This window comes from Dipodomys ordii, unplaced genomic scaffold (assembly GCF_000151885.1).
Source record: "Dipodomys ordii isolate 6190 unplaced genomic scaffold, Dord_2.0 Scaffold33, whole genome shotgun sequence".
Taxonomy (NCBI): Eukaryota; Metazoa; Chordata; class Mammalia; order Rodentia; family Heteromyidae; genus Dipodomys; species Dipodomys ordii.
The window spans coordinates 5,437,255-5,462,463 of NW_012267249.1; the positions used below are offsets into that span (position 1 = coordinate 5,437,255).

The 25,209-nt window shown below is 48.3% G+C and overlaps 1 protein-coding gene across 1 annotated transcript; it reads left to right on the forward strand.

Moving 5' to 3' along the window:
- Nucleotides 1-733: 733 nt before the first annotated feature.
- Nucleotides 734-23,419, forward strand: Ipo13 (importin 13). The gene is made up of 20 exons (XM_013016886.1): nt 734-1,613; nt 3,349-4,085; nt 10,878-11,018; nt 11,124-11,265; nt 11,372-11,538; nt 11,742-11,862; nt 11,948-12,095; nt 12,711-12,892; nt 12,974-13,000; nt 13,212-13,346; nt 13,491-13,634; nt 15,197-15,277; nt 16,726-16,863; nt 17,022-17,118; nt 20,139-20,191; nt 22,285-22,351; nt 22,440-22,498; nt 22,647-22,736; nt 22,988-23,169; nt 23,253-23,419. Exons 1-20 carry the CDS (start codon nt 1,530-1,532, stop codon nt 23,347-23,349), a joined length of 2,892 nt encoding a protein of 963 aa, XP_012872340.1. The 5' UTR covers nt 734-1,529; the 3' UTR covers nt 23,350-23,419.
- The last annotated feature ends 1,790 nt before the right edge of the window (nt 23,420-25,209 follow it).

The following is a 25,209-nucleotide window of genomic DNA, read 5'->3' on the forward strand; positions in this document are numbered from 1 at the left end:
GCAAAAGAGCTCAGGGACTCAGGGACAGCGCTCAGACTCTGAATTCAAGCCCCATGTCAGGAAACAACAAACAAAACTCCTAGGCTTTCTTGTCTGGGCTGGCTTCGAACCCCGATCCTCAGCTCTCAGCCTCTGGAATAGCTAGAAGCTAGAATTGCAGGTATGAACTACCAGAGCTAAGCAGTGAGCTACTTTTATTCACATTACACATAAAAAGTTCTTGAGTCACCTGAGCACTGTCCATGGTAGGTAGTTTCCTGGTTGCTTATTGGGAGTCCCCAGCCATCTTTTTTCAGTATTATTTTTTTTAAATTCTCTTTACTGGGTGATGTTGACACCCCCATCCCCCAGAAGCAGTCACTTTCCTGTCAGCAGCGGGGCATCAGAGTGTCTTGACCCCTGCTTCCACCTCCATCCATTGACCTCCACCTACCCACCCACCCAGAGTGCTGAGCCTCAGCCCACCTCGTGGGGAAAACTAGGCAGGTGTCTCCGACGCTGTAGGCCTGCAACTGTCACGGCGGCTCTGGTCCCCCAAACCCACGTGTTCCCAGTCTCGCATCCCAGGCACCGCCTTCCGGCCAGGCGCAATAAGAACTACACTTCCCAGGGTGCATAGCGGAGGGGCCTTGGCTCCGCAGGGTCCTCGGGTGGCGCGCCACTCCGACGCCTGCTGGGAGCGCGCTGGCAGGCGCGAGATCCGGGGCCAAGGACCCGGAATGAGTTTCCGCGTAGTTCCGCTGGGTCGTGCCGGGCTGTGCCGGGTCTTGTCGGGCCGGGCTAGAATAGGCGGGGATCGGAGCCCGAGTTGTCAGTGCCGGGAGCAGGCGCTTGGGACAGCCTGCACCTTGCCGGAGTCTCCGCCCAGTTCCAGCCGGCTAGCTTGTCTGTCAGTCACCGGGGCGGAGGCAGCTTTGGTAGCGGCCCCGGAGCCGGGCGGAGAGAGCGGAACGCGGGCTAGGCCGACCGGAGGAGACCTGCCACAGCCCCGCAACTCCACGGACTCCCACCGCTCCAGACCCGCGCACCTGCACCCCGGGCGCTTCTGTGGACGCCTTCGTAACCCGCGGATCTCCGCCGTGATCCTCCAGCGCCGTGACCCCGTCCGAGCACCCAGACCGCACTCAGACGAAGCTGTTGTGGGTGCAGGCCTTCGACCCCGTGACCCCTCACGGGCCAGGGGCTCGGTTTCCCTCGTAGGCCTCCCGCCCCTATGTCTGCGCCTCAGATTCTGGTGACAGAGCCGTGACCTACCACTGGGACCTCTGTCTTAAGGCGCCTCGTGGACGGCCCCCCTTGCTGGAGTCCCCACAGAGGGACTCTCCAAAGAGCAACACCTTCTGACCTCTGGCAAGCCCCCCACCGCCAAGCGAGGTGGGGAGGCCTCGGCAACCATGCCCACCCTGGGCACCTCTTCACCCCACCGTTCCCCGGGCACCCAAGCCGGGATCTAGCAGGGGCCCAGCAGCCAAAGGGCTGGGACAAGAGACAGATCCGGGTCCTCCTTTTTTTCGAGGGAGGGAGCAAAGATGGAGCGGCGGGAGGAGCAGCCAGGGGCTGCAGGGGCTGGAGCAGCATCAGCCTTGGACTTCACTGTGGAGAACGTGGAGAAGGTATGAGGGCTTTGGGGGTGGGCACTCCGGTGACAGAGCAGAAGTTCTGGGACTGACACTAATGCCAGAGCTCAGGCCTGGGCTGGCTGCCTGCTAGAATAGTGCCCCAGAGCACCTGGCATTTGCTGTCTCTCTGGCAGGCAGGACAGCACTGTTGTGCAGTGTCGAATGGGCTATTTTTGGCTTTCCTTAGGCATAGATCTCCTGTGGACTGATACCCTAGGGTCTCAGGCTATTCCCTTCAGGATGCTGGTGCCTTAGACTAACGCAGCCATACTGGCTGTCCTCCAGCTCCATGGGAAATACATGAACAGTGCTGTAGGAAACTGGGGACTAAAAACACCCAAACTCAGTGCCACCCATCCCCCCCCCTTAGGAATCCATGGATGCCCAACCGTCCTAAACCTGACTGGTTCAGCCAAGGGGCCCAGAAAATATATCTGGAACCAAAACAATCTGGGTTATGTTTTCACTCTTTGGAAAGGGGCCTTCCTTTATTGGGGAGAAGCCAAAGCAGTCCTGGGCAAGCAGGAGTGGGGCTGGCTCCAAGGGGCTTAACTCTGCTGGCAGCCTTAAGGGCCCTTCCTTACTCACCTGTCCACATGGCTCCCTGCCTCAGCTTTCTGGCACTCATACTACCCAGTCCCATCTTTTCTAAACTGCTTCTCTTCAGGCTGTCATCTCTCCACCCCCCCATCCTGGAATGCACAGATACATGATGTGCAAGGTAGCTTGGGGCTACCTTGTTGGAAAGCTGGAGATAGTTGTGGAAGTTCACTCTGTTGTTGTTGTTTGAGTCCTGTTTGTGAAACAAACATGGAGAATACTTTTTTGTTGTTGTTGTTTTCTGCCTCCCTTGGTATTCCTAAGGGACTAAACATGGAACAGTGGCCATAACTAGCTGTATCCGGTACAGATAGAAACTAAACCTTGTTGGTTGGAACTTGTTAAGGGGCCGGGGTCCTGGGCTCACTCCCTACCCCTTGAGGCTGGCAGTGTTGACATGGTGGCTCCAAGTTCTATGTGCTACCAGGGAGATAAGCCACTGTTTTCTTGCTGTGTGAGGTCCCATTAGAATTGAGGCCCTTGGGATCCTTTTAGCTGACAGCTGCAGGTTTAGGTATTTGCCTGGGATGCCTATGGCCAAGGTTTGTCTTGACCAGTGTTTATTGGACCCCCTCTGTGTGTTCTCTGAAGGGCATTCTCAGCCTTACCTCTAGTATGACTCTACCCCAGGCTTGCCTTGCTTAGTCTCAGATTTCACACTCACTTTGGTGCCAGCATTTGTGTGACCAGAGATGATCCTAGGGGAGCAAGGGAGCTAGCTATTGGAGCTGTTGGGAGGGGCTATGCATGGTCGAGTCAGAGCCCCTAAGGCTTAGCTTCATTCCGACTACCTGGCCCTGGCCCTCATGTGCCTCCAACTGGGGAACTCAGCCTTTCTTTTCTGTTTTTCTGGGATTTCCTCTCTGAATCCATATTGTTTTTGTAGGAGAAGAGGATATGGTAGAACATGGGTAAGATTCAGGCTGTCAAGATACCTGTAGGAAAGACTTGGGACCCAGGGAACATTTCAAGGTTCCAAGCTCTCCCTTTTTCGCTTAGCATACCCCCACTCCCACCCCTCAGTCAGAAAGAGGGAAAAATCTTGCAAGACCAAGTCATGGGCCCTCCGTTCTGGGCTCTGGAAGGATTCAGGGTAGCCAGCACCTGCTTTTCCTATGCTCTCCTACAGGCGCTGCACCAGCTCTACTACGACCCCAACATTGAGAACAAGAACCTGGCTCAGAAGTGGCTGATGCAGGCCCAGGTCTCTCCACAAGCCTGGCACTTCAGTTGGCAGCTCCTGCAGCCTGACAAGGTACCTGAGATCCAGTACTTTGGGGCCAGTGCCCTGCACATCAAGATCTCTCGCTACTGGAGTGACATCCCCACTGACCAGTATGAAAGCTTAAAGGCGCAGCTCTTCACCCAGATCACCCACTTTGCCAGTGGCTCCAAGATTGTGCTGACTCGGCTGTGCGTGGCACTAGCCTCACTGGCTCTCAGCATGATGCCTGACGCTTGGCCATGTGCTGTGGCAGATATGGTACGACTCTTCCAGGCTGAGGACTCACCGGTGGATGGCCAGGGCCGATGCCTGGCCCTGCTAGAGCTGCTGACAGTACTTCCTGAGGAGTTCCAGACTAGCCGCCTGCCCCAGTATCGTAAAGGCTTGGTACGGGCCAGCTTGGCTGTTGAGTGCGGGGCCGTCTTCCCATTACTGGAGCAGCTGCTACAGCAGCCCAGCTCACCCAGTTGTGTGCGTCAGAAGGTGCTCAAGTGCTTCTCCAGCTGGGTGCAGCTCGAGGTGCCTCTGCAGGACTGTGAGGCACTCATTCAGGCTGCCTTCACTGCTCTTCAGGACTCAGAGCTCTTTGACAGCAGTGTGGAGGCCATTGTCAATGCTATCTCGCAGCCTGATGCCCAGAGGTGAGCTGATTTCCAACTGCCCAGAGAGGAACAACCTGTTTGGACAGCCACACATCCATCCATTTGCTCAGTAAACATTAGTGGAAGCCAGGTACTGGTGGCTCACCCCTATAATCTCACCCAGGAGGCAGAGATCTGAAGATCTTTGTTTGAAACCATTCAAACAAATTCTTGTGGTTCTTGTATCTCCAATTAACCATCAAAAAAGCTGAAAGTAGCCGTGCTCTGGTGGCTCATGCTTGTAATCCTAGCTACTCAGGAGGCTAAGATCTGAGGATCGAGGTTCAAAGCCAGCCCGGGCAGGAAAGTCTGTGAGACTCTTATCTCCAATAAACCACTCAAAAACCGGAAGTGGCGCTGTGGCTCAAGCGGTAGAGCGCTCACCTTGAGCTGAAGAGCTGAGGGATAGTGCCCAAGCCCAGAGTTCAAGCCCCACGACCAACCAAAAAAAAAAAAAGCTGAAAGTGGAGGTGTGGTTCAAGTGCTAGAGCATTAACCTATGTAAGAGCACAAGGCCCTCAGTTTAAGCCCCAATACTGGCACATACACAAAAAACAAACAATTAATAGAGTACCTATTGTATCTTGATCATTAGGACCAAGCAACCAAATAAGACATGGTCTCTGCTCATGGTTCAGAGCAAGGCTGATATTAAACGACTAATCATCTAGAAAATTATCCAGTTAAAATATTTGACCCTTCTTTTTCTCTCAGCTAATCCTGTCTGTTCTACTCTTGACCATATTACAAATCTATTATTTTCAATTTTCACTGCACCATCCGAGTCCAAGTTGTCATCATTTCTGTTCCTGATTTCAGGAAAACTTTCTGACTAGTCCCTTAGTTTTTATTGTTATTTTATTTTATTTACTTAATATTTTGTCAGTCTTGTGGTTTGAACTCAGGGCCTGGACACTATTCCTGAGGTTGTTTTTTGTGGTGGTTGTTCAAGGCTAGCGCTCTACAACTTGAGTCACAGCTCCATATCTGACCTCTTGGTAGATAATTGGAGGTGAGAGTTTCACAGATTTTCTTGCTCAGCTAGCTTCAAGCCATAAGCCACAGATCTCAGCCTCCCGTGTAGCTAGGATTACAGATATGAACCAATGGCGCCAAGCTGGTTTTTATTTTTATATCCTTGATTGTCCTAGAACTTGAGTGATCTTTTGAAAATGAATCATCTTGTTTTCCTTGCTGATCAGAATCCTTTGGTGGCTTTTTTTTTTCTGCTTTTAGGATAATCTTTAAGGTATTCATAAAGAAGCTGCATAATATGGCAAACACTGGCCTCATCTATGTCACTCTCCTTGCTTTCTCCACTCTTTATTTTTTCACTTCTTTATGCTCCACATTCCCTCCAGCTTTTGAATATCTACTTGACACATTACCTCTGCCTCAATTTCCACTTCCATAAAAAAGACCTCAATAACTTTGAAGCCTAATCTTCTCTGTTACATTATCTCAGAGCTCTTAGTATTTTTCCTGTGTCATATTCTTAGCCCATAATTTATTATTTCATTATAAATTAATGTGTGTCTCCACATTATCCACTCAAACCTGTGAGGAAAGAGACATTGTCATTTTACTTCATCTCATTGTGCCTTCAGCATTTTTTTTTTTTGAAAGAATGGAAAGTAGGAGTTGCCTGCTGAAGAGAGTAGGAGAAATTGGGCTAGGAGAAGAAATGTTTCAAGCTTTGCCCTTTCTGGGCACTAGGAGCCTATACATAAGTGCTTTGACTTCTGTGTGCCATGTGTCAGACACTCACAATCGTGTATGCGTAAGAGTAGGCTGGTACCATCAATGTGATGAAGACTGCTGGGGAAAGCAGAGTGCTCTAGAATCCCAAGGGATACATTTAACCCAGTCAGAGTTTTGAAAGCCTTCCCAGAGAAAGTAACACTAGGCTATGCTTGGAAGGCTGCATAAGAGTTAGCCAGAGGGAAGCAATAGATACGGGGAGAACATCCCAGACAGATAAAGGAGCCCAAGTAAGAGGAGGATGTGAGAAAACCTAATGAGTGGTGATTTGTACATAACTGATTGTGATTAGACAGTAAGGTTTAAGGTCCAGAATTGCAGGAGATCTAAGACCAAATCATGCAAGGACCTTGTCAGCCACATTTAAGATTTGATCTTTATGCTGAGGATAGTGCAGAGTTATTAAAGGATTTTAATCGGAGAAAATGGTCAGCTAAGGTTTTTGGTATAAGTTGGATTGTAAAATGCAAAACTTGGAGACATCTTAGAGGTGAGGTTCTGGGAATCCTTAGCAGAGTTGGAGGGGAAAGTGGAGTGCCATTAGGAGTGCCACAGAAAGAGGAGTGCCATTAGTCATGTCTGAGTTTGAATCCCAGAGGTCCACTTATTAAATCTGAGACCTTGATTTCTGAGCCAAAATGGAGATGATCATATCAGTAGACATGATGGGAAGCTGTAAGCAAGATAGGGTGCACAGAATAGGGCAGTTCTTTTGTGGCCTCTGCTTGGGCAGAGGAATCAGCAGCTCCTATTTGTACATATAGATTATTTTTAAATTTTAAATTAACTGTGTGCTTGTGTTCTATTTCTTTATCATGTGATATGATTAATAGTAACTTTTTTTTCTTTTAAAGAGAAACACACCTTGTTACTATTAAACCAGTTAAGGATTTTTACTTTTAGAATAGAATTGATCAAAAAGTAGAAACTGAATCATGCATTAGACAGTGGGTCTATTTGACCAGTGACTAGAACACAGAGAAAGAGAGAGAAAGAGAGAGAGAAAGAGAAAGAGAAAGCAAGAGCGCAAAGCAATGTGTTTAGTCACTGCCTTTTGAACTTAAAATATTAGGGTTGGTTTTAATATGAGAATTAAATAAAGGAATCAGAAGTGGGTAGCCTGGTTCCTTTATACTCAATAAACAACAGTTGCTAATATTGGGTATTATGATTGCATTGGCAATTAGTATGAGAAACTGTCCCCCAACTTCCCAGGTTTTTTCAGCCTAAGGTGGATACCAAGTCCTAAGAGAAGTATTTCATGGCAGCCTGAAGCTCAAGTGTCAGGTGGTTTCAGAGCTCAGACAATTGGTGTTTAAGAAAAATTAATCAGGGCAAGTTCCTGGGTAGTATGGGGTTCCCGTGGATATACCCAAGTTTACTCAACCTAATCTGTAACAAGGGCTTTAGCAAGTAATTGATGCCCCCTTCTCCTGAACAAATGAACGAGCAAGGAGCTGGTGAGGGAACCCACAGCCTCCTGGGTGCCCATTGGCTGCAGCCCCTTGGTTGCTTAGCAACTCTTCCCATTTTCTCAGCTCTTCTCCTGTAGCTCTCTCTAATTGCAGGTCTGGGCTGAGCTCAGTGTGAGCCAACAGCTTAGGAGTCCCTAGCAGCCCTGGCCCAGCTGCTTGAACTGACCAACTCAGCCAGGCCTCTTGAACCCAGTCATAGCCATGGTATCTTTAGATACCTTCCCAGTTTTCCTCCTCTGTATCTTGGGGCCTCAGGCTTGTTCTGTCTGCTCACAGGTCACAGGAATGTGTACTCAGGTGGTAGGGAATATATACAGCAGTTTCCTTCATGGATGGGCTATAAACAGTGCAGAGTCAGAGCTTTGGCCTTGCTCTATGTATCTGACCTAGCCTCTACTGTTTAGCTTGAGAAGGTCACCGTCAGTGGTTTTGATTCCTAGGTTATCCAGGCATCCACCATACCCAGGTGCCCCGACATCTGGCTGAGTCTGCACTCCAATCACTCCCTATAGCTACTGCTGCTTCCTCACTCTCCTTTGAAATGTACTCCCCCCGCCCCCAAGATGTGTTTTAATCCAGGAATAGATTTTCATAGAAAGTTGGGGGATGGGGAGAAGAGATGAATTAGATTGGCTGTTGCAGACTTCCACCAGTAAGCACTGGAGAGATCTAGAAGGAGATCACACAGGTCCTTTGGGGAAATTATTTGGGCTCTGAAAGGGAAACTGATTCCTGTTTAAAGGGTTATCTCAACCTGGCATCTGCTGTTTGACCTTGAGTAATACTCTGAACTCTTCTGGGCAATGTTTTTTATGAGGATAAGATGAGACAAATCAGGCGCCTTCATTGAAGGTCTTCATGAAGTTTGGCAGGAGGAGAGGTACTTGAAATACAGTGGGATGCTCTGGAATTCGGGTACCACCTTCTGCTTCCAACTCAGCTACTGAGGCGCTTGTGGGCAATAGTCTTGGCCCTGCCCCTGCTCCTTGTGCCAGAGCCTGGCCTGAAGGTGCCCATTGTCTAGTGGTGCAGCCCGTGTCAGGGTCATGGGATTGAAGCTATCTCAGCTGTCTCCAGACAGCACCCTCTGCAGCTGTCTCTGGCTTAAGGTGTCCTGATATAGATGATTTTTCCTAACAAAATGGGCATGTGGAGAAAGAAGCAAGGAAGGAACAAGTAGATCTTTGTGAGGCTATTGCCTAGATACTTAGGAAAAATATAACTCCTGGGTCCTCAGTCCTTCATCCCTCCCCAAACTGCTGTGAGGACACAATAACTGACTATAGAGGGGTCCCAAGCATGATTATCCATGACAGTATGGCTTCTTCTGCTTAGTTGGACCCCAAAGAGTAGTATAGAGCTAGTTTTCTTTCAGTCTTTCTCTGTTCCTTTTTGTTTGTTTGTTTGTTTTGTTTGGTCAGTTGTAGGGCTTGACCTCAGGGCCCAGGCACTGTCCCCTGAGCTCTTTTTGCTCAAGGTTAGCACTCTACCACTTTGAGTCACAGTGCCACTGTGGTAAATTAGAGATGAGAGTCTCACAGACTTTCCTGCCCAGGCTGGCTTTAAACTGTGATCCTCAGATCTCAGCCTCCTCAGTAGCTAGGATTCCAGGCATAAGCCACCAGCACCCAGCTCTCTGTTCCTTCTTCAGGGATTATGGGCTCTGACCTGAACATTTTCCTCTTAGTCAATACTTCGTACTCTGGGGCAGTTGTGTGTGTGAGAGTGACATAAAATTTGGGGAACTAGAAGGCAAATTGTTATTGAAGTATATCTCTACCAAAAGGATATGTTGATGTCCTCACCCCTAGTACCTCAAAATGTGACTCTACTTGCAAAAAAGGGTCATTGAAGATGAAATCATACCATTGGAGTGAGTGCTCCTAATCCAGTAGCACTGATGTCTTTACAAGACAACCATGTAAAGACAGACATAATGGGAGAATGCTAAGTAAGAACAGAGGTAGAAGTCAAGAGTTACATAGCTGCAACCAAGGAATACCAAAGACTGACAGCAAATTATCAGAAGCCAGGAAGAGGCAAGGGAAGAGTCTCTACTAGGTTTCAGAGGAAACACAGCCTTACCTTCTACTTCATTTCAGACTTCTAAGTTTTTGAAGCCATCCTGTTTGTGGTATTTTGTTACGGAAGCCCTAGGAAACTAAGAAATCAGTGTGAAGGATGACTGGACAAGAATGTGCCTGTCAGGAACTCTTACAGAAGACTCTAGAAAGTAGCAACAACTAATGAGAGCACCATTGCCCACCCTCTACCATCAAATCCCAACTCCTGTGAAGTCTGGTGGCAGGAGGAAGTGAGAGAAGTATATGCTGAAGTCAGAGAGCTAAAAAGCAAACTGGACAGCACTGGGAGACTGGTTAGATATAAAAATGGCAAAAATCAAGGACAACTAAGTAAAGGATAAACTACTTCTGAGACCTTGAGGGGAGGGTAGAGGAGAGCAGTCAATATTGGGCATGGAATGCAAATAAAGATGTTTATAAAGAACAGGAATTGGTGGCTCACACCTGTAATCCTAGCTACTCAGGGGGCTATGATCTGAGGATCAGGGTTTGAAGCTCTCCCAGGAAGGAAAGTCAGTGAAACTTCCAATAACCACCTGAAAAAAAAAAGGAACTAGAGCTATGGCTCCAGTGGTAGAGCACTAGCCTTGAGCAGAAAAGCTTTGAGTTCAAGCCCCAGTAATTCACTAACTAGAACAGACTAGGATAAGATAGGATAGGATATAAAACCTTGAAGCCAACACAGTGGCTAAAGCAGGATGCATAGATTCTGGAGTTATCAGCTAATATCTAGAAATTGAAGCTAAGGGAGTAAATAAGAATTTCCTAGGGACTAGGAGCCGGTGACTCATGCCTGTAATCCTAGCTACTCAGGAGGCTGAGGTCTACACGATTGTGGTTCGAAGCCAAACAAAGTAGGAAAGTCTGCAAGAACCTATCTCCTAGCCTGGCACTGGTGACTCATGCCTATAATCCTAGCTGCTGAGATCTGAGGATCGCGGTTCAAAGCCAGCCCTGTCAAGAAACTCCGTGAGACTTCAATAAACCACTAGAAAACTGGAAGTGACACTGTGCGTCTGTTGGTAGAGCACTCACCTTGAGCTGAAGAGCACAGGGACAGCGCCTAAGCCCAGGTTCAAGCCCCATGACTGACCCCCCCCAAAAAAAAAATCTATCTCCAGATAACAAGCAAATGCTGGAATAGAGGTGTAGTTACAATAGTTTGCTGTGACTCTGTGTGTGTGTGTGTGTGTGTCACACTAACCTCCCCTAAAGTCAATCCATTCTAGCATTAGCTTTCAGTTGTCATTCAGTCTGTAACACTGACTTCATATTTCCTTCCCACAGTCCTCTTCGAGATCTTTGACCTAATATTCTTCTCAACATGAGCAATATCAAAGATACCATAAAGGCTCTAATCTCTTTTTTTGCTTAGATTTGATAGGAGGAGGCAGAGAAATTGTGCCTTTCTCTCAAAGCTGGTGGGTAGCAGGCAGACATCTCTGATTAGCATCCTCATCTCATGCTTTTAGGTATGTGAACACACTTCTGAAACTCATCCCTCTGGTGCTGGGGCTCCAGGAACAACTACGACAAGCAGTGCAGAATGGGGACATGGAGACCTCCCATGGCATCTGTCGCATTGCTGTAGCCTTGGGCGAGAACCACTCTCGGTAAGGAGTGGGGAGCTGGTAGGATAGCACGGCCCTCTAAGAGGTAGAGTTATGGAGCGCCCTTGGAAAAGTACAATGAACATGATTTTGTTTTCTCTTTCCCAGGGCCTTGCTAGACCAAGTAGAGCACTGGCAGAGCTTCCTGGCACTTGTCAACATGATCATGTTTTGCACGGGCATCCCAGGCCATTATCCTGTCAACGAGACCACCAGCTCCCTAACGCTTACCTTCTGGTACACGCTGCAGGTGTGTCTGTTACCACCAGTAGGATTGGGCTGTTATGGAAGAAGGTGGATCATGGGCTTCTATGGCTGCTGCTGAAGGGGCTAACTGTCTTCCCTGGCTCTCTCAGGATGACATTCTGTCTTTTGAGGCAGAGAAGCAGGCTGTGTACCAGCAGGTGTACCGGCCAGTCTACTTCCAGCTGGTGGATGTGCTTCTGCACAAGGCCCAGTTCCCTTCTGATGAGGAATATGGATTTTGGTCCTCAGACGAGAAAGAGCAGTTCCGAATTTACAGGTGATGGTGGCAGACCAACCTTAGCTCTAAATGGAGCCCTGAAATAATACAGTAAGGGAAGGGGCCCAAGGCCAGGCTTTCTGACTTTTGGGGCTCCTTTCTCTTATTCTTTAGGCAATTTTACAGGGTTATGAGGGTCCTAGGGCAGGCCCTTGGTCTTGGATTCAGAATCCAATAATGAAAGGCCTTCATCTGCTTTTCAGGGTGGATATCTCAGATACACTCATGTATGTCTATGAGATGCTGGGGGCTGAGCTGCTCAGTAACCTCTATGACAAGCTTGGCCGTTTGCTAACCAGCTCAGAGGAGCCCTACTCCTGGCAGGTACCTCCCACACCTGATTCCCCCAGCCCTCCCTGACCTGTTACACCTTCCTCCTCATCATGCCAGTGGCACCCTCTTTCCCCAGCACACAGAGGCCCTGCTCTATGGCTTCCAATCCATCGCCGAGACCATCGATGTCAACTATTCTGATGTGGTGCCTGGACTCATTGGGCTCATCCCACGGATCAGCATCAGCAATGTGCAGCTGGCAGATACTGTCATGTTCACCATTGGTGAGACCTAGCGTATATATCCATGAGCACATTTCTTCACCATGGCCAGCCTGCTGGGATCTGTCCAAGCTGGGAGAGATATAAGCTCCCATACACAATGAGGGTTACAGCCAACTGACTGTCCTAGGTCTTGGGATCCTGCATTTCAGTGAGGCTATTTCACTGTCAATGAAATAGCAGGGCTGGGCCTCCGTTGAGTAATTTTTTTTTGGGGGGGGTCCGGTTGTGGGGCCTGATCTCTGGGCCTGGGCACTGTCCCTCAGCTCTTCAGCTCAAGGCTAGTACTCTACCACTTGAGCCACAGTGAACACTTGCAGCTTTTTTCTTTGTGCTAATGTGGTGCTAAGGAATTGAACCCAGGGCCTCATGCATGCAAGGCAAGCGCTCTACCACTGAGCCACCTTCCCAGCCCTTGAGTAACTTGTTTGTTTCTTATCTGGGAGGCTCATGTTTGAGCCTCTGTATGCATAGTTGCCCACTTGATCTTCTGAATGAGCACTCTTCTGTGCTGGGATAGAAATTTGACCCTGCTAGGAGCTCTGCCAGCCGCTGGGGCATGCTATAAAGCCAATGTGGCCTGTCTCAGAGAGCCTTCCCTTTCTCCTCTTCTCCTAGGAGCTCTGTCTGAATGGTTGGCTGATCACCCTGTCATGATCAACAGTGTTCTGCCCCTTGTACTACATGCGTTAGGCAATCCTGAGCTCTCTGTCTCTTCAGTGTCCACCCTCAAGAAGATCTGCCGAGAGTGCAAGTATGACCTACCACCCTATGCTGCCAACATCGTAGCTGTCTCCCAGGTAGGAAGCAGCCCTGGGTGGTGCTGGACCTCAGTGTGCATTTTCTTTTGCTCAAACCATGTTCCTCTTTTCTACTTCCAGGATGTACTCATGAAACAGATCCACAAGGTGGGGCTCAAAAGTTTCTGACTTGGTCCCTTGGGAAGGGAGGGTTGTAGGAATCCTTACCCTATCCCCAAATCCTTTCTTCTCTATTCTCTATCCTGTCTCCTATCCTTTAGTTTCTATTCTTGGAGCCTTCTCCAAAGAGGCTCACCCTTCTTTCCCACTCACAACTAGGTGTGGTCAGGACAAACCATCCCTATTTGTTGCTCCACAGACAAGCCAGTGCATGTGGCTGATGCAGGCGTTGGGCTTCCTGCTGTCAGCCCTGCAAGTGGAGGAGATTCTTAAGAACTTACACTCGCTCATCTCGCCCTATATCCAGCAGTTGGAGAAACTGGCGGAGGAGATAGTGAGTGAGCTTTGGAGGGCAGGGACAATGCTGAGTTCTGGGGCTTTCCCTTTTATGACTAGTGATTGCTGAGAAATAGGATTTGAAAGTGGCACTCAGAGTTGAGGTTGTAAGATCTGGAGATTGATTCACTTCTCTCTGTAGCCGAATCCCTCCAACAAGCTGGCCATTGTCCACATCTTGGGGCTTCTCTCCAACCTCTTTACTACGCTGGATGTCAGTCATCACGAGGATGATCACGAAGGCTCTGAGCTCCGGAAGCTGCCAGTGCCACAGGGACCCAACCCAGTGGGTGACTTTGTCTTTGCCATTTTCCCCTCCCCCATGGGAATGTCTTTGTCATTCCCCAACTCTGAGTAATGTCATTGCTTCCCAGGCCCTAGAGGGGCCATGTATTTGATCTTCTGACCCTGTAAATGACATATTGTCCTCTATTCTGTATGTATCAATGTCATTGTCTGATTCAACCCCACTTTGCTTATCCCCAGCTCAATTGGTATGATGGTCATTAAGGTTCATTTATCCTCCTGTGATACTACGCTACAACCCCAAAGAGTTGTTATTATGGGCCTTTGTTCAACCCCTAACTCTTTGGGGCCTTCTACTTCTACAGAATTCACTTGTCCTTGAAAACATTGATTATGTTTATATACTTCTCACATAACAGTACTCTTGCCTGAGGTCCTCCTTGTCTCGAGAAAGCACACAGAATGCTGCAAAGCAGTGTGATAGGTACTATGATGAACTTGGACACAGGGGTTTGGGGTAACTTTCTATAAGCTGTTTAATCTGGGACAAGCCTCAACTTCCCACTTAAAACTAAAAACATCAGAATACCTGGCTTGCTCATTTCATTGGCATTTTTTTATTAGCATCAATTAATTATATAAGAAGTTTCATTTGGACGTGTTCATATATATATACATATATATATATATGTATATATATATTACAGTTTATATATGTAAAAACTCCTATCCCCTCCTCCATCACTCCCTTTTCTTACACATAGATATGGTATCTATAGATATAGTCTTGAGTGAGAATAGTTTTCATATTGTAAAGATCTTTATGAAAGACTGCTTTGGTCATTATCCCTGAACCCTTTAGGTTTTCTAATGAAGAGAAGAAAGCTTGTGGGTTTTCTGTCCCTTTGCTCAACTCAACACTGCAATTTCAGTTGTCTTCAGACCAAGCTTGGATGGCCATCACCCGACACAGCCTGTTCTTTTTTTCTTTTTCTTTTTCTTTGTTATACCAGTCATGGGACTTGAACTTAGGACCTGGGGTGCTGTCCTGGAGCTTTTTTGCTCAAGGCTAGTGCTCTACCACTTGAGCCACACCTCCACTTCAGGCTTTTTAGTGCTTAATTGGAGATAAGAGTCTCACAGACTTTCCTGCCTACACTGGCTTTGAACCATGATCCTCCTTTGATTTGATTCTTTTTTTTTTTTTTTTTGGGGGGGGGGTCCGGTCGTGGGGCCTGAACTCTGGGCCTGCCTGGGCACTGTCCCTCAGCTCTTCAGCTCAAGGCTAGTGCTCTACCACTTGAGCCACAGCGCCACTTCCGGCTTTTTTCTTTTTGCTTATGTGGTGCTGGGGAATTGAACCCAGGGCCTCATGCATGCAAGGCAAGCGCTCTACCACTGAGCCACCTTCCCAGCCCTTTGATTTGATTCTTAAGAGTTGAGAATTTTCTTCTCTTTTATTTCTGGGGGTCCCATCCATTGAGACCTCAATATGCAGTCAGGGGTAATGGGTTTGAACTACTCATCTGTTGCCTATTACCTGTCCCTTCTCAGGTGGGTGACAGTGATGGTAGGGTACCTCACTTTTCCCTATATCTTCAGGTGGTGGTGGTGCTGCAGCAGGTCTTCCAGCTTATCCAGAAGGTGCTGAGCAAGTGGTTGAATGATGCCCAAGTAGTTGAGGTGAGCCCTGATCCTTCTTCTCTACTACCATGATCATTTTACTGACAGACGGAGCAGGAGTTGCTGCCCCATTTTGGCTTGAACAATGATCTGAAGAGAATAAAAGGAAATCTTGCCCCACAAACACAAGGAATTTCTGTTTGTACATGTGTGTACTGATACTGGGGCTTGAACTCATCCTGCATGCTGTCTGTTAGCTATTTTGCTTAAGCTTGGTGCTCTATCACTTGGGATACAGCTCAAGTTGATTAACGGAGATAAGAATCTTCACAGACTTTCCTGCCTGGGCTAGTTTCAAACTCTGATCCTCAGATCTCAGCTACCTGAGTAGCTAGGATTATAGGCATGAGCCACTATTGCACCCAATCATAAAGAACCTTTAGCAAAGACATTCAAAACCCAATATCTTTAATAGTACTCAGTGAAAGGACCATGATATTAAAGTTAAAAGGACCACTGGGTGCTGGTGGCTCACACCTGTACTCCTAAGCTACTCAGGAGGCTGAGATTTGAGGATTATGGTTCAAAGCCAACTCATGCAGGAAAGTCAATGAGACCTTTTTTTTTTTGGTCTGGTCGTGGGGCCTGAACTCTGGGCTTGGGCTCTGTCCCTCAGCTCTTCAGCTCAAGGCTAGCGCTCTACCACTTGAGCCACAGCGCCACTTCCGGCTTTTTTTTTCTTTTTGCTTATGTGGTGCTGAGGAATCGAACCCAGGGCCTCAGGCATTCAAGGCAAGCACTCTACCACTGAGCCAACTTCCCAGCCCCAGTCCATGAGACTTTTATCTACAGTTAATTACAGAAAAAGCCATAAGTGGCGCTGTGGCTCAAGTGGTAGAGTGCTAGCCTTGAACAAAAAGGAGTCCAGGGAGAGCTCCCAGGCCCAAAATTCAAGGCCCAGGACCCAAAAAATAAAAAAGATAGTTAAGGGACAATGAGATATCTGTTAAGATCAGAGACCTACCTTTGGTCCGTTTTCTTTTATTGGGAGGGGATTGAACTTTTTAATTTATTTTATTGTACTATAGCTTGAACTCAGGGCCTGTCCCTTAGCTTTTTTGCTTAAGGCTGGTTCTACCCCTTGAGTGATGGCTAGCTTTGAACTGAGATCCTCAGATCTCAGCCTCTTGAGTAGCTAGGATCTTAGTCGAGAGTCAACAACACCTTTTCAATTCAGGTTTCTGTTGCTGTTGCTGCTCCGAGTGAAATGGTGGTCGTAGGAGTTAAGTAACAAAGTTGTGGCCTGTGTGCCTCTGAGAAGATCCTTTTTGCTTCTTGCCTTTCAGAATTAGGGTCAGATTGTTTCCCTTCCATGTTTGTAGGTCTCGAAGCTAGGTTTCTAGTGAAGGGTCCTTTCTTAGGCTCCCTCAGTGCAGGGCTTCAGTCCTGTTCCAGCTAGTAGTAGTCACCTGTTAGCTAGAACAAGATCTCTTTGCTTTCTTCTCAAGGCGGTATGTGCTATCTTTGAGAAGTCTGTTAAGACCCTGTTGGATGACTTTGCCCCCATGGTGCCACAGCTGTGTGAGATGCTGGGTCGGATGTACAGCACTATACCCCAGGCCTCTGCTCTTGACCTCACTCGACAGGTAGGCCTGCTGCTTTGGGTGGCTAGTGTCATGGATGGCATCCTAATCCTGCATGGGGGTGGGTTAGAGGAATGTCATGGCTGTTGTCCCTACCTGCATTCCAGGTCCGTCCTGGTGAGGTGGCCCTCAGCTGACCAGCATCCCCTGTTTTGTTGTAGCTGGTCCACATCTTTGCTCATGAGCCTGCCCACTTTCCCCCCATCGAGGCCCTCTTCCTGCTCGTCACTTCCGTCACACTCACTCTCTTCCAGCAAGGTAGGTCCCAACAGGGTCTCGTGTGCTGCCGCCACTGCCACTGCCTCCGCTTCCCCAACTGGGGAGCCAAAGCTGCCCACTCTGTTCTGTCCCAAGTCGCACATGGGACTTGATGGGAAACTTGTGGGGTGAAATACAGCACAGTTGCCACCTAAAGTTGACACTTCAAGTTGAAGTGGATAAGAGGGTGAATGGTGTCTTCTACTGGCCTGCCTGGCTCAGGGCCAGCCTGGATATGGGAGAAACTGGGCGAAACTCTGAAGGACTTGGGGTAGTAGGCTGGCTCCATTCCTTTGGGATATAATGAGAAATGGGAAGAGCATGGACTTTGGAGCTAGGTAGTAGATGCTAAGCTCATCACCACGAACTAGTTGTGTGACCTTGAGCAAGTCACTTACCTTGGCTGAGCCTCATTTCCATATCTAAGAAATGGAGATGTCACATACTTAACAGAATTGCTGTAGGTATTCAAGTCATTCACTTTGGGTGCATGGCTTGGATTTTTGTACATCAAGTTCTCAGAGTGTTGATTCCTTTCCCCACGTCAAGGTGTAGTCCTTTTTGGAGATCCAAAGCCAAGTACCTTTGGTGGCAGTCCTAGCCCTCACTTGTGGCTTTCTGCCTGAGAACACTGAGAGCTGGCCTCCAAGATTCCCCTCTGTCTAACACAGGTTTTAATCTGGGAATGAAGCAGCATTATTCTTCCAGCTTCATGAAGCTTATGTGGCTTTGTAGTCCCAGGTTGAAACCCACCAGGTCAGCTGGAGGCCAGAGTGCTGTCTGCTGGTATCTTCAGTGTCTGGTCTCATAGTCCTGGTCTCCTGTTCTGTGGGCACGGGATAGATCCAAACTGGGGGAAAACCTGAGCCAGAACCTGGTATAGTCATCTCAGCTCCACCTGTATTACTCCTGGTACCTTCTCCACCATGACAAGTACCCCTCCTCCCTACCCTCCAAAATGATCCCTGCTTTAGTTTAAGGTCTCACTTGAATTGGCTCCACAAACTTCTGCTTGACACTTGTCCATCTCTTCAGTCTATTTTGCATACAGCCATCATGTTTTAAAAAAAACAAAACAAACACCCCCCACTATTCTGAGTACTGGGTACTGGTGGTTTATGCCGGTAATCCTAGCTACTTAGCTGAGATCTGAGTTCAAACCAGCCCAGGCAGGAAAGTCCATGAGATGCTTATCTCCAGTTAACCACCAGAAAACTGGAAGTGGAGCTATGGCTGAAAGTAGTAGAGTGCTAGCCTTTAGTGAAAAAGTTTAGGAACAATGCCCAGGCCCTGAGTTCAAGCCACACAACCAACAGCAACAAAAAAACACTAATCTGAGTATTTTTTCTCCCTGGCTTTCACTGCTACCTGTTGTTCTCAGGCTGTTGTCCCATTCCCATCCATTTAACAGCACTGGCAGGACTCTAAGGTCCTTCCCTGCCAGTGTCCTGGTGACTACAGCATTCAAGACACACTGACTTTGCTCGCCATGTCCTTTTTGATCCTTATGCCTTGCTCCTCTGACTGGAATGCTCTGTGCCCTTTATTGGGCATGCTCTCACTTTTCATGCCTCAGACAAGAGGAAGGCTGCATCAGTCTTCAGCAAAATGACTTTGAGGCAGAACTGGGTGCTTCTAAGTCTGCAGAAACCACATCATAAACATCATACACAACAAACAGCCTTCATGTCTATTACACTTGTTGTTGTCATCATCCCCAGTGTCCAGAATAAGGCCAGCCTCAGTAACTGTTAAACAAATAAAGGGTGATGAAGGCTCCCTGTCCTTGGAACCTTTCTTCCTCACTGTCTGGCATACCTTCAACAGGGAGGTTGCTGAATATGGAACTTGATGTTCTACAGTGGGACCCATTGGCCCTTACTTTCCAGTATTTAAGTAACTGAGGGATTGAAATGCGAAGGGACAGTGGCTCCTAGTAGCTTGAAGGAAGCATGGCAGAGATGATTACCTTAGTTACAGGAGGTGAAACAGAGCATTTGTGGCTTGCACAAGATCACACAGCTACTTAGTGGTGTCTGAGGCAGATGTTTTCTCAATGCACCCTCCTGAGAGTGGAGAAGCCCTGGCAGGAGTTCCAGGTGCATGCCTTGTTCTCAACCCAGGAGTTATCAGAACTAGAAACCAAGGGGTTCAACATCATATTTTTGGGGTTGTTGTCTTGTTTGGCAGGATGGACCCCATCCCTGTTATGCTATCCCAGCCTTAGGCTTCCTCAGGCTTTGCCTTCCAGTGGACCATGGGATGCCACATGAACTGGTTTCCCTCATTTCTGGCATGTCCGGATGGTGGGAGCTGGTCATTGGCCCTGAGCTTTGCTCTCTGTATAAGGTGGTGTTCATTTGGAGGAACTTTGCTGGGGTAGGGCTCACATTTTTGGCCTTATGAGGCCATTTATTCCCTGCCAGCCCTACAGCACACAGGGCTGTGCCCTACCTAATCAGAAGTCCTCTAGTTTAAGCAGATTGAATAGAATCTTTGCTTGGGCCAGCCCAAAAGCCATAAGGCCATTGAAGTGAGAGGATATTCCTCAGTTCCTGGTATTCTGGATCATCTGTCAAGCCTGAAAAGGAGGTGCCAAGAGCCAACTCCTACCATCCCTGCCCTCTTGCTTCAAGGGCTGTGATGGGGAAGTCTATATGTAGAACTACCCAGCCTATTGAAGGCCAAGGTGAAAGTGTGGGGGCCATTTCTTCACTTCCCTGGAGTTCAGAATTGCTCAAGCACCAAGGATCACTGGGGGATTGGCCTGAGGAGGAACGGGGATAGGTGGAAGGCCCCTTGGGGGGAGCTGGGGCAGGCCCGTCCTTCACTTTGCCGTCTCTTTCTGTTGGGCTTCTCCCAGTTCATGGTTTTTGTATGTTTTGTTTCTTTATCTTGCTTCCTGCTGCTCATGTGCCCCCACGCTGTCTCCCTGCAGGCTCTCAGTCCCACATAACTATATGAGGTTGAGTTGCTGTTTGTATAATTTTTTCTTAAGTTCCATCTTTATTATATTTTAGGGCCCAGGGATCATCCTGATATTGTTGATTCATTTATGCAACTCCTGGCACAGGTGTGTTTTAGTTTTATTCATTCACGTTCTGTTCTCTCTCTTTCTCTTTCTCTTATGTTGAAATTCAATTTAAGCCTATTTTTAGCTTTCTGTTGACAAATTTTTTTTTTCTGTTCAGTTGAAAAGAGTTTCTTCATCTGTTTCCGTGAAAGTTGATAACCTAACATCCTCCTTTAGTGTCCCTTTGCCTCAAGTAGCTCAGTCTCGTCAAAGACCAGGGAGAGGCTGATCCTGAAGGGAGGGAATGAAGAAGGGTGGGGGTGGTGACTGTACCCTGTGTGCAGGCCCTGTGTGGCTGGCTTGCCCAGGACAATCAGGAGTAGGGCTGGAGTTGAAGAGTCTGAGCTTCACTATTCCCGTGCTCCTGCCGGGAACTGCCTGCCTCAGTGCTCCCAGCCTGCTTCTGAGAGGTACGATGAGAGCAGCTCCAAAGGGAGGGGCTGCAGGTGAATGTGTCCTGTGGAGCCCAGAGCCCCTGGTGGAGAGGTTGTGCTGCTGCTGGATGGTGGGGTCCAGGCCTCACTGTGAGACCTTGTTAGGATGTGTTTGTGTCTGGTATGTGTTTATGTGTGTTGCACCTATTTTGTATGTTTTAAGTTTGGGTGTTGGGAAGGGAACAGAAACCACTTGGTGTAAGTACTACGTGTACTGTGTTGAGCATTGAGAAAACTGTGAAGCTGGTGTGTGAGCATGTGTACTGATGCATGTTGTATGTTAGTGTGTTGTGTGCTCTGTGCCGTTTGTTGATGGATGTCAAACATGGATGTGTACTGGAGGTATATATGGATATATTTTTAATGGAGGATAGGAGTGTGGTGATGTGTCTGGATTAAAGTGAGTGTGGCTTGGCAGGTGTATATGCTGACTGTGGGAGGCGTAGTTAGATAAAGGGTTCTGTGCATTAGGGGTTCCTGTGGGTTGAAGGGGTCCTGAAAATGGTGTTGCTCTGCTTAATCATTCCATAGATACTTATTGAGTGTATAATACAGATTTGTTCTTTTGCTAGATGAATGATGAACAATGTAGACATGGTTCTTGCCCTCCTGAACTCAGTCTAGTTGAGAGTGGGCAGGAAGAGTGAGGAATGAAGATGGGGATGTGGGTACCTGTGAAGATGTAGCTTTGGCAGGGAAGGTATTGGTGTATTTGAGGGGATGTTGGATGTTGGAGAGAGAGAGAGAGAGAGAGAGAGAGAATGTGTATGCTGTGCTGGAAGACTGGACATGTAGAGTGGATGTGTAGATAAATTTGGATTTAAGTAGGGTATTTCAAGTGAGGGTGCATGTGAGGGTATGCACAGGAGGAAACATGGGCATACAGGGTATGTGAGGGGTCAAAGGGTGGGGGGGTCTATGTGGTGTGCTCTGGGAGCATCACTGGAGAACAGCAGCATTTGAGGGGTGCTGGAGCTAAGCCAAGCATCTTCTGTGACCTGAGGATGTGCCAGCCATGTCTGGTACCACTTGAGGCAGACCATCTGCCCCTTGTACTCTGCTCCCCACATAATAGCACTGATTACTAGGGTGGATAATGGCTAACAAGGCCCTGACCACATGGTTTCCTGGGTGGAAGATGGGGCTGGGGCTCCAAGGCTCCTGTCCTATTTTTCTTCCTCTTGAACAGCAGCTCGAGGGAGCCTGAGGAATGAAGGCAGGACATGAGATGGGGGTTATTGAGCGGGGGCTAACTGTCCAGCTGCCATCTCTTAGCTGCTCTGTTCACAAACCCAGAGGGCCTCTGTGAATGGAAGTGATGTCACTACTGTCTGCCTAGAGTCTGGGGGAGGGAAGATAGGAAGGTGCTTACTCAGAGAGTGACTTGGTTGGGACCCAAATATTCTGCATTGTGTTTCCTACCCACAACCTCTCTTGCATACACCTGTGGATTCATGTACATACTACATGTACATAGCATCCCTTGGCCTGTTCCTCATCTGACCAGCTGAACTGTGGGGTGGTTTGGCTTCCTCAGAGATGACTGGGTAGCATCTTCTACCTGTGATGCGTGAAGTTAGGGGCTCGGGTGGCAGGTGAGTGGGGGGGATGGTCCTTGGAGCTGGCTGGGGCTGGGCTTACCAGCTGCACCTCCTGCAGGCTCTGAAGCGGAAGCCAGATTTGTTCCTGTGTGAACGACTGGATGTCAAAGCTGTGTTCCAGTGTGGTAAGTGGGGGCAGGTGGACAGGTGGGCCTGGGGCTTCCCTGGGAGGAGCCTTAGGCCAAATCTCATCTGTCTCTGCCTCTCCCACAGCTGTGCTGGCCCTCAAGTTCCCTGAGGCACCTACTGTCAAGGCCTCCTGTGGCTTCTTTGTGAGTCCCATGCTGACCCCTGGCCTCCCCCCTACTCCCTGCCCTGCCCTGCCCAGGACTCTAGAAGGTAGGGGTATGGTATTTGGATCCTGTCCTTAGAAAGAGGCGGGAAAAAGTGGAAGCTGACAGCCCTCTCCTTCCTCTGCAGACAGAGCTGCTGCCTCGATGTGGGGAAGTAGAACCGGTGGGAAAGGTGGTGCAGGAGGATGGTCGGATGCTGCTCATAGCAGTGCTCGAGGTACATGGTACGGGGAGACCCTCACTGCTAAGACAGTGTTCTGCAGGGCTTTTGCCTTTGATTCCCTAACTCTCAGATTCTGTTTCTTCCCCAATTAAAATGGCTGAAGGTTGTTGAGATTATTGTGAGGACTGGCTGGCTTACTTGTGTAGTTTGGCTGCAGAATTGTCTGGGAGAGTCTGGAGCATGGTTATGTCTCCTGGCTGCAGAAGAGGCAAGGCCCTGGTGTACTGAGAGCCCCTCTCCCTCAGGCCATTGGGGGCCAGGCCTCCCGCAGCCTCATGGACTGCTTTGCCGACATCCTGTTTGCCCTGAACAAACACTGCTTCAGCCTCCTGAGCATGTGGATTAAGGAGGCGCTACAGCCACCTGGTTTTCCCTCCGCCCGCCTCAGCCCTGAACAGAAAGATACCTTCAGCCAACAGATCCTTCGGTGAGCAGAGCAGTGGGCTCAGGTAGGGAGGAGGTGACAGTGTTAGTGGATGGTGCTAACCAGCTCTCCTTTCCCTCCACCAGTGAACGAGTGAACAAGAGGCGGGTGAAGGAGATGGTGAAGGAGTTCACATTGCTGTGTCGGGGGCTCCATGGCACAGATTACACAGCTGACTACTGAGGGGTGTCTTTATCCCTTGTACCCTTCTCACCCTTTCCGGTCCCCAAAGAGTAAACCTAGACCCACACTGTTTGTCTGTTTCCTTTGTGCTGTCACTATCTCCTAACTGAAAGCCTAGGTCTAGAGACCTGAGAAGGATGGGGGGAACATTAGACCCAGGCTTTGATTTGGCGTTATGGGGACACCCTCTGGCTCCTGTGGTAATAGAAGGTACAGATATGGCCAGCTGCTTAGGCTGGAGTCGTTCAAAAGGCTGTCTTTGCCCTTGGAGTGGGAGCAATGGAGCAGTATTGGCAACTCTTACTCCTATTAAATTAGCCTAAGTGTGCTATGCATGCATGCATGCATACGTTTTTAAATTATTAGTACTGAGAACTATGTTTTAGCTCTGCCCTAAACAAAGACTGATATAGTTCATAGCTATCATGCTATGCCTTGCAAACAGGGAGGAAGGCTGAATTATAGGAATAGGAGGCTTAGGAAGCCTAGGAGGCACAGGACTTGGGGCCTTGGGTAGATCCACTTGGAAAGGAAGAAATGGATGGGGTTTTGAGTTTCCTAGAGGGTATTCAATGTAGGGTTTTTTGGGTTTTTGATTTTTTTTTTTGGTCGGTTGTGGGCTTGAACTCGGCCTGGGCACTGTCCCTCAGCTTTTCAGCTCAAGGCTGGCCCTCTACCACTTTGAGCCACAGAGCCACTTCCGGCTTTCTGGTGGTTTATTCAAGATAACAGTCTCAGGGACCAGGCCTCGGTGGCTCACACCTATAATCCTAGCTACTCAGTAGGTTGAGATCTGAAGATCATAGTTCAAAGCCAGCCAAGGCAGGAAAGTTGGTGAGACTTATCTCTAATAAACCACTCCAAAAACCAGGAAGTGGCACTGTGGCTCAAGTGGTAGAGCGGTAGCCTTGAGCTGAAGAGCTGAGGGATAGCACCCAGGACCAGAGTTCAATCCCCACGACCACAAAAAAAGAAAAAGTCTCATGGACTTTTCTGCCCAGGGCTGGCTTTGAACCATTATCCTCAGATCTCAGCCTCCTGAATAGCTAGAATTACAGGCATGAGTCACTGGCACATGGCCAGTGTAAGGTTTTGTAGCACCTCAACTTACACATGGTTGAAAACGGCTAGAAAAAAAGTATAGGGGAGAGGAAAAGTCATTGCAAGCTTCTGAAGGAGGAGAAAGGCAGGACCTAGTATTGTTTATGTATCTATAGCACATGATGAGGGCTCACTTAGGACCAGGGACAGCTGCTGGTCTACTCTTCCTTCTTAGCAGAATTGCCCCCACTTTCAGCCTCCTCAGCCATAGATACATCTGGGCTCCCTCTCCAGCACCACAGCCTTCTCAGTAAGATCTAGAGAGAAAGGCCCAGTTCTCCCCATTCTGACCCATGAGGTTTGAGTCCCTTGATGAGGTTATGTCCATGTGTCCCACATCCCCTCCCCCATTTTTTTCTAATACTTACTGGGGCTTGAGTTCAGGGTCTTGTGCACTGCTTTATTTTTTTTTTAAGTCTCCTATTTGTCTGCCCTGGTTGATTCCAAACCTCAATTCTCAGATCTAAGCTTCCTGAGTAGCTAGGCTTATAGACTTGAGCCACTGCTGACCTCTGCATGAGTTCTGTGTTCTCCATTCTTCCTCATTCAATTTCTTCCTGCACCAGATAGCATCAGTCACTTTATTATAATTTGCCCTCCCTTCAATCCTCTTATCACCTAACTCTTCATCTGTACTACGCAGAGATGTTACATCTCTTTGTGCACGCAGAAATATACATACTTTTGGTCCTTTAGTTCTAATACATGGCATCCAGCTGTTTTTTACCTCCCCTCCCCTTCCCATGGCAAATATAGTGT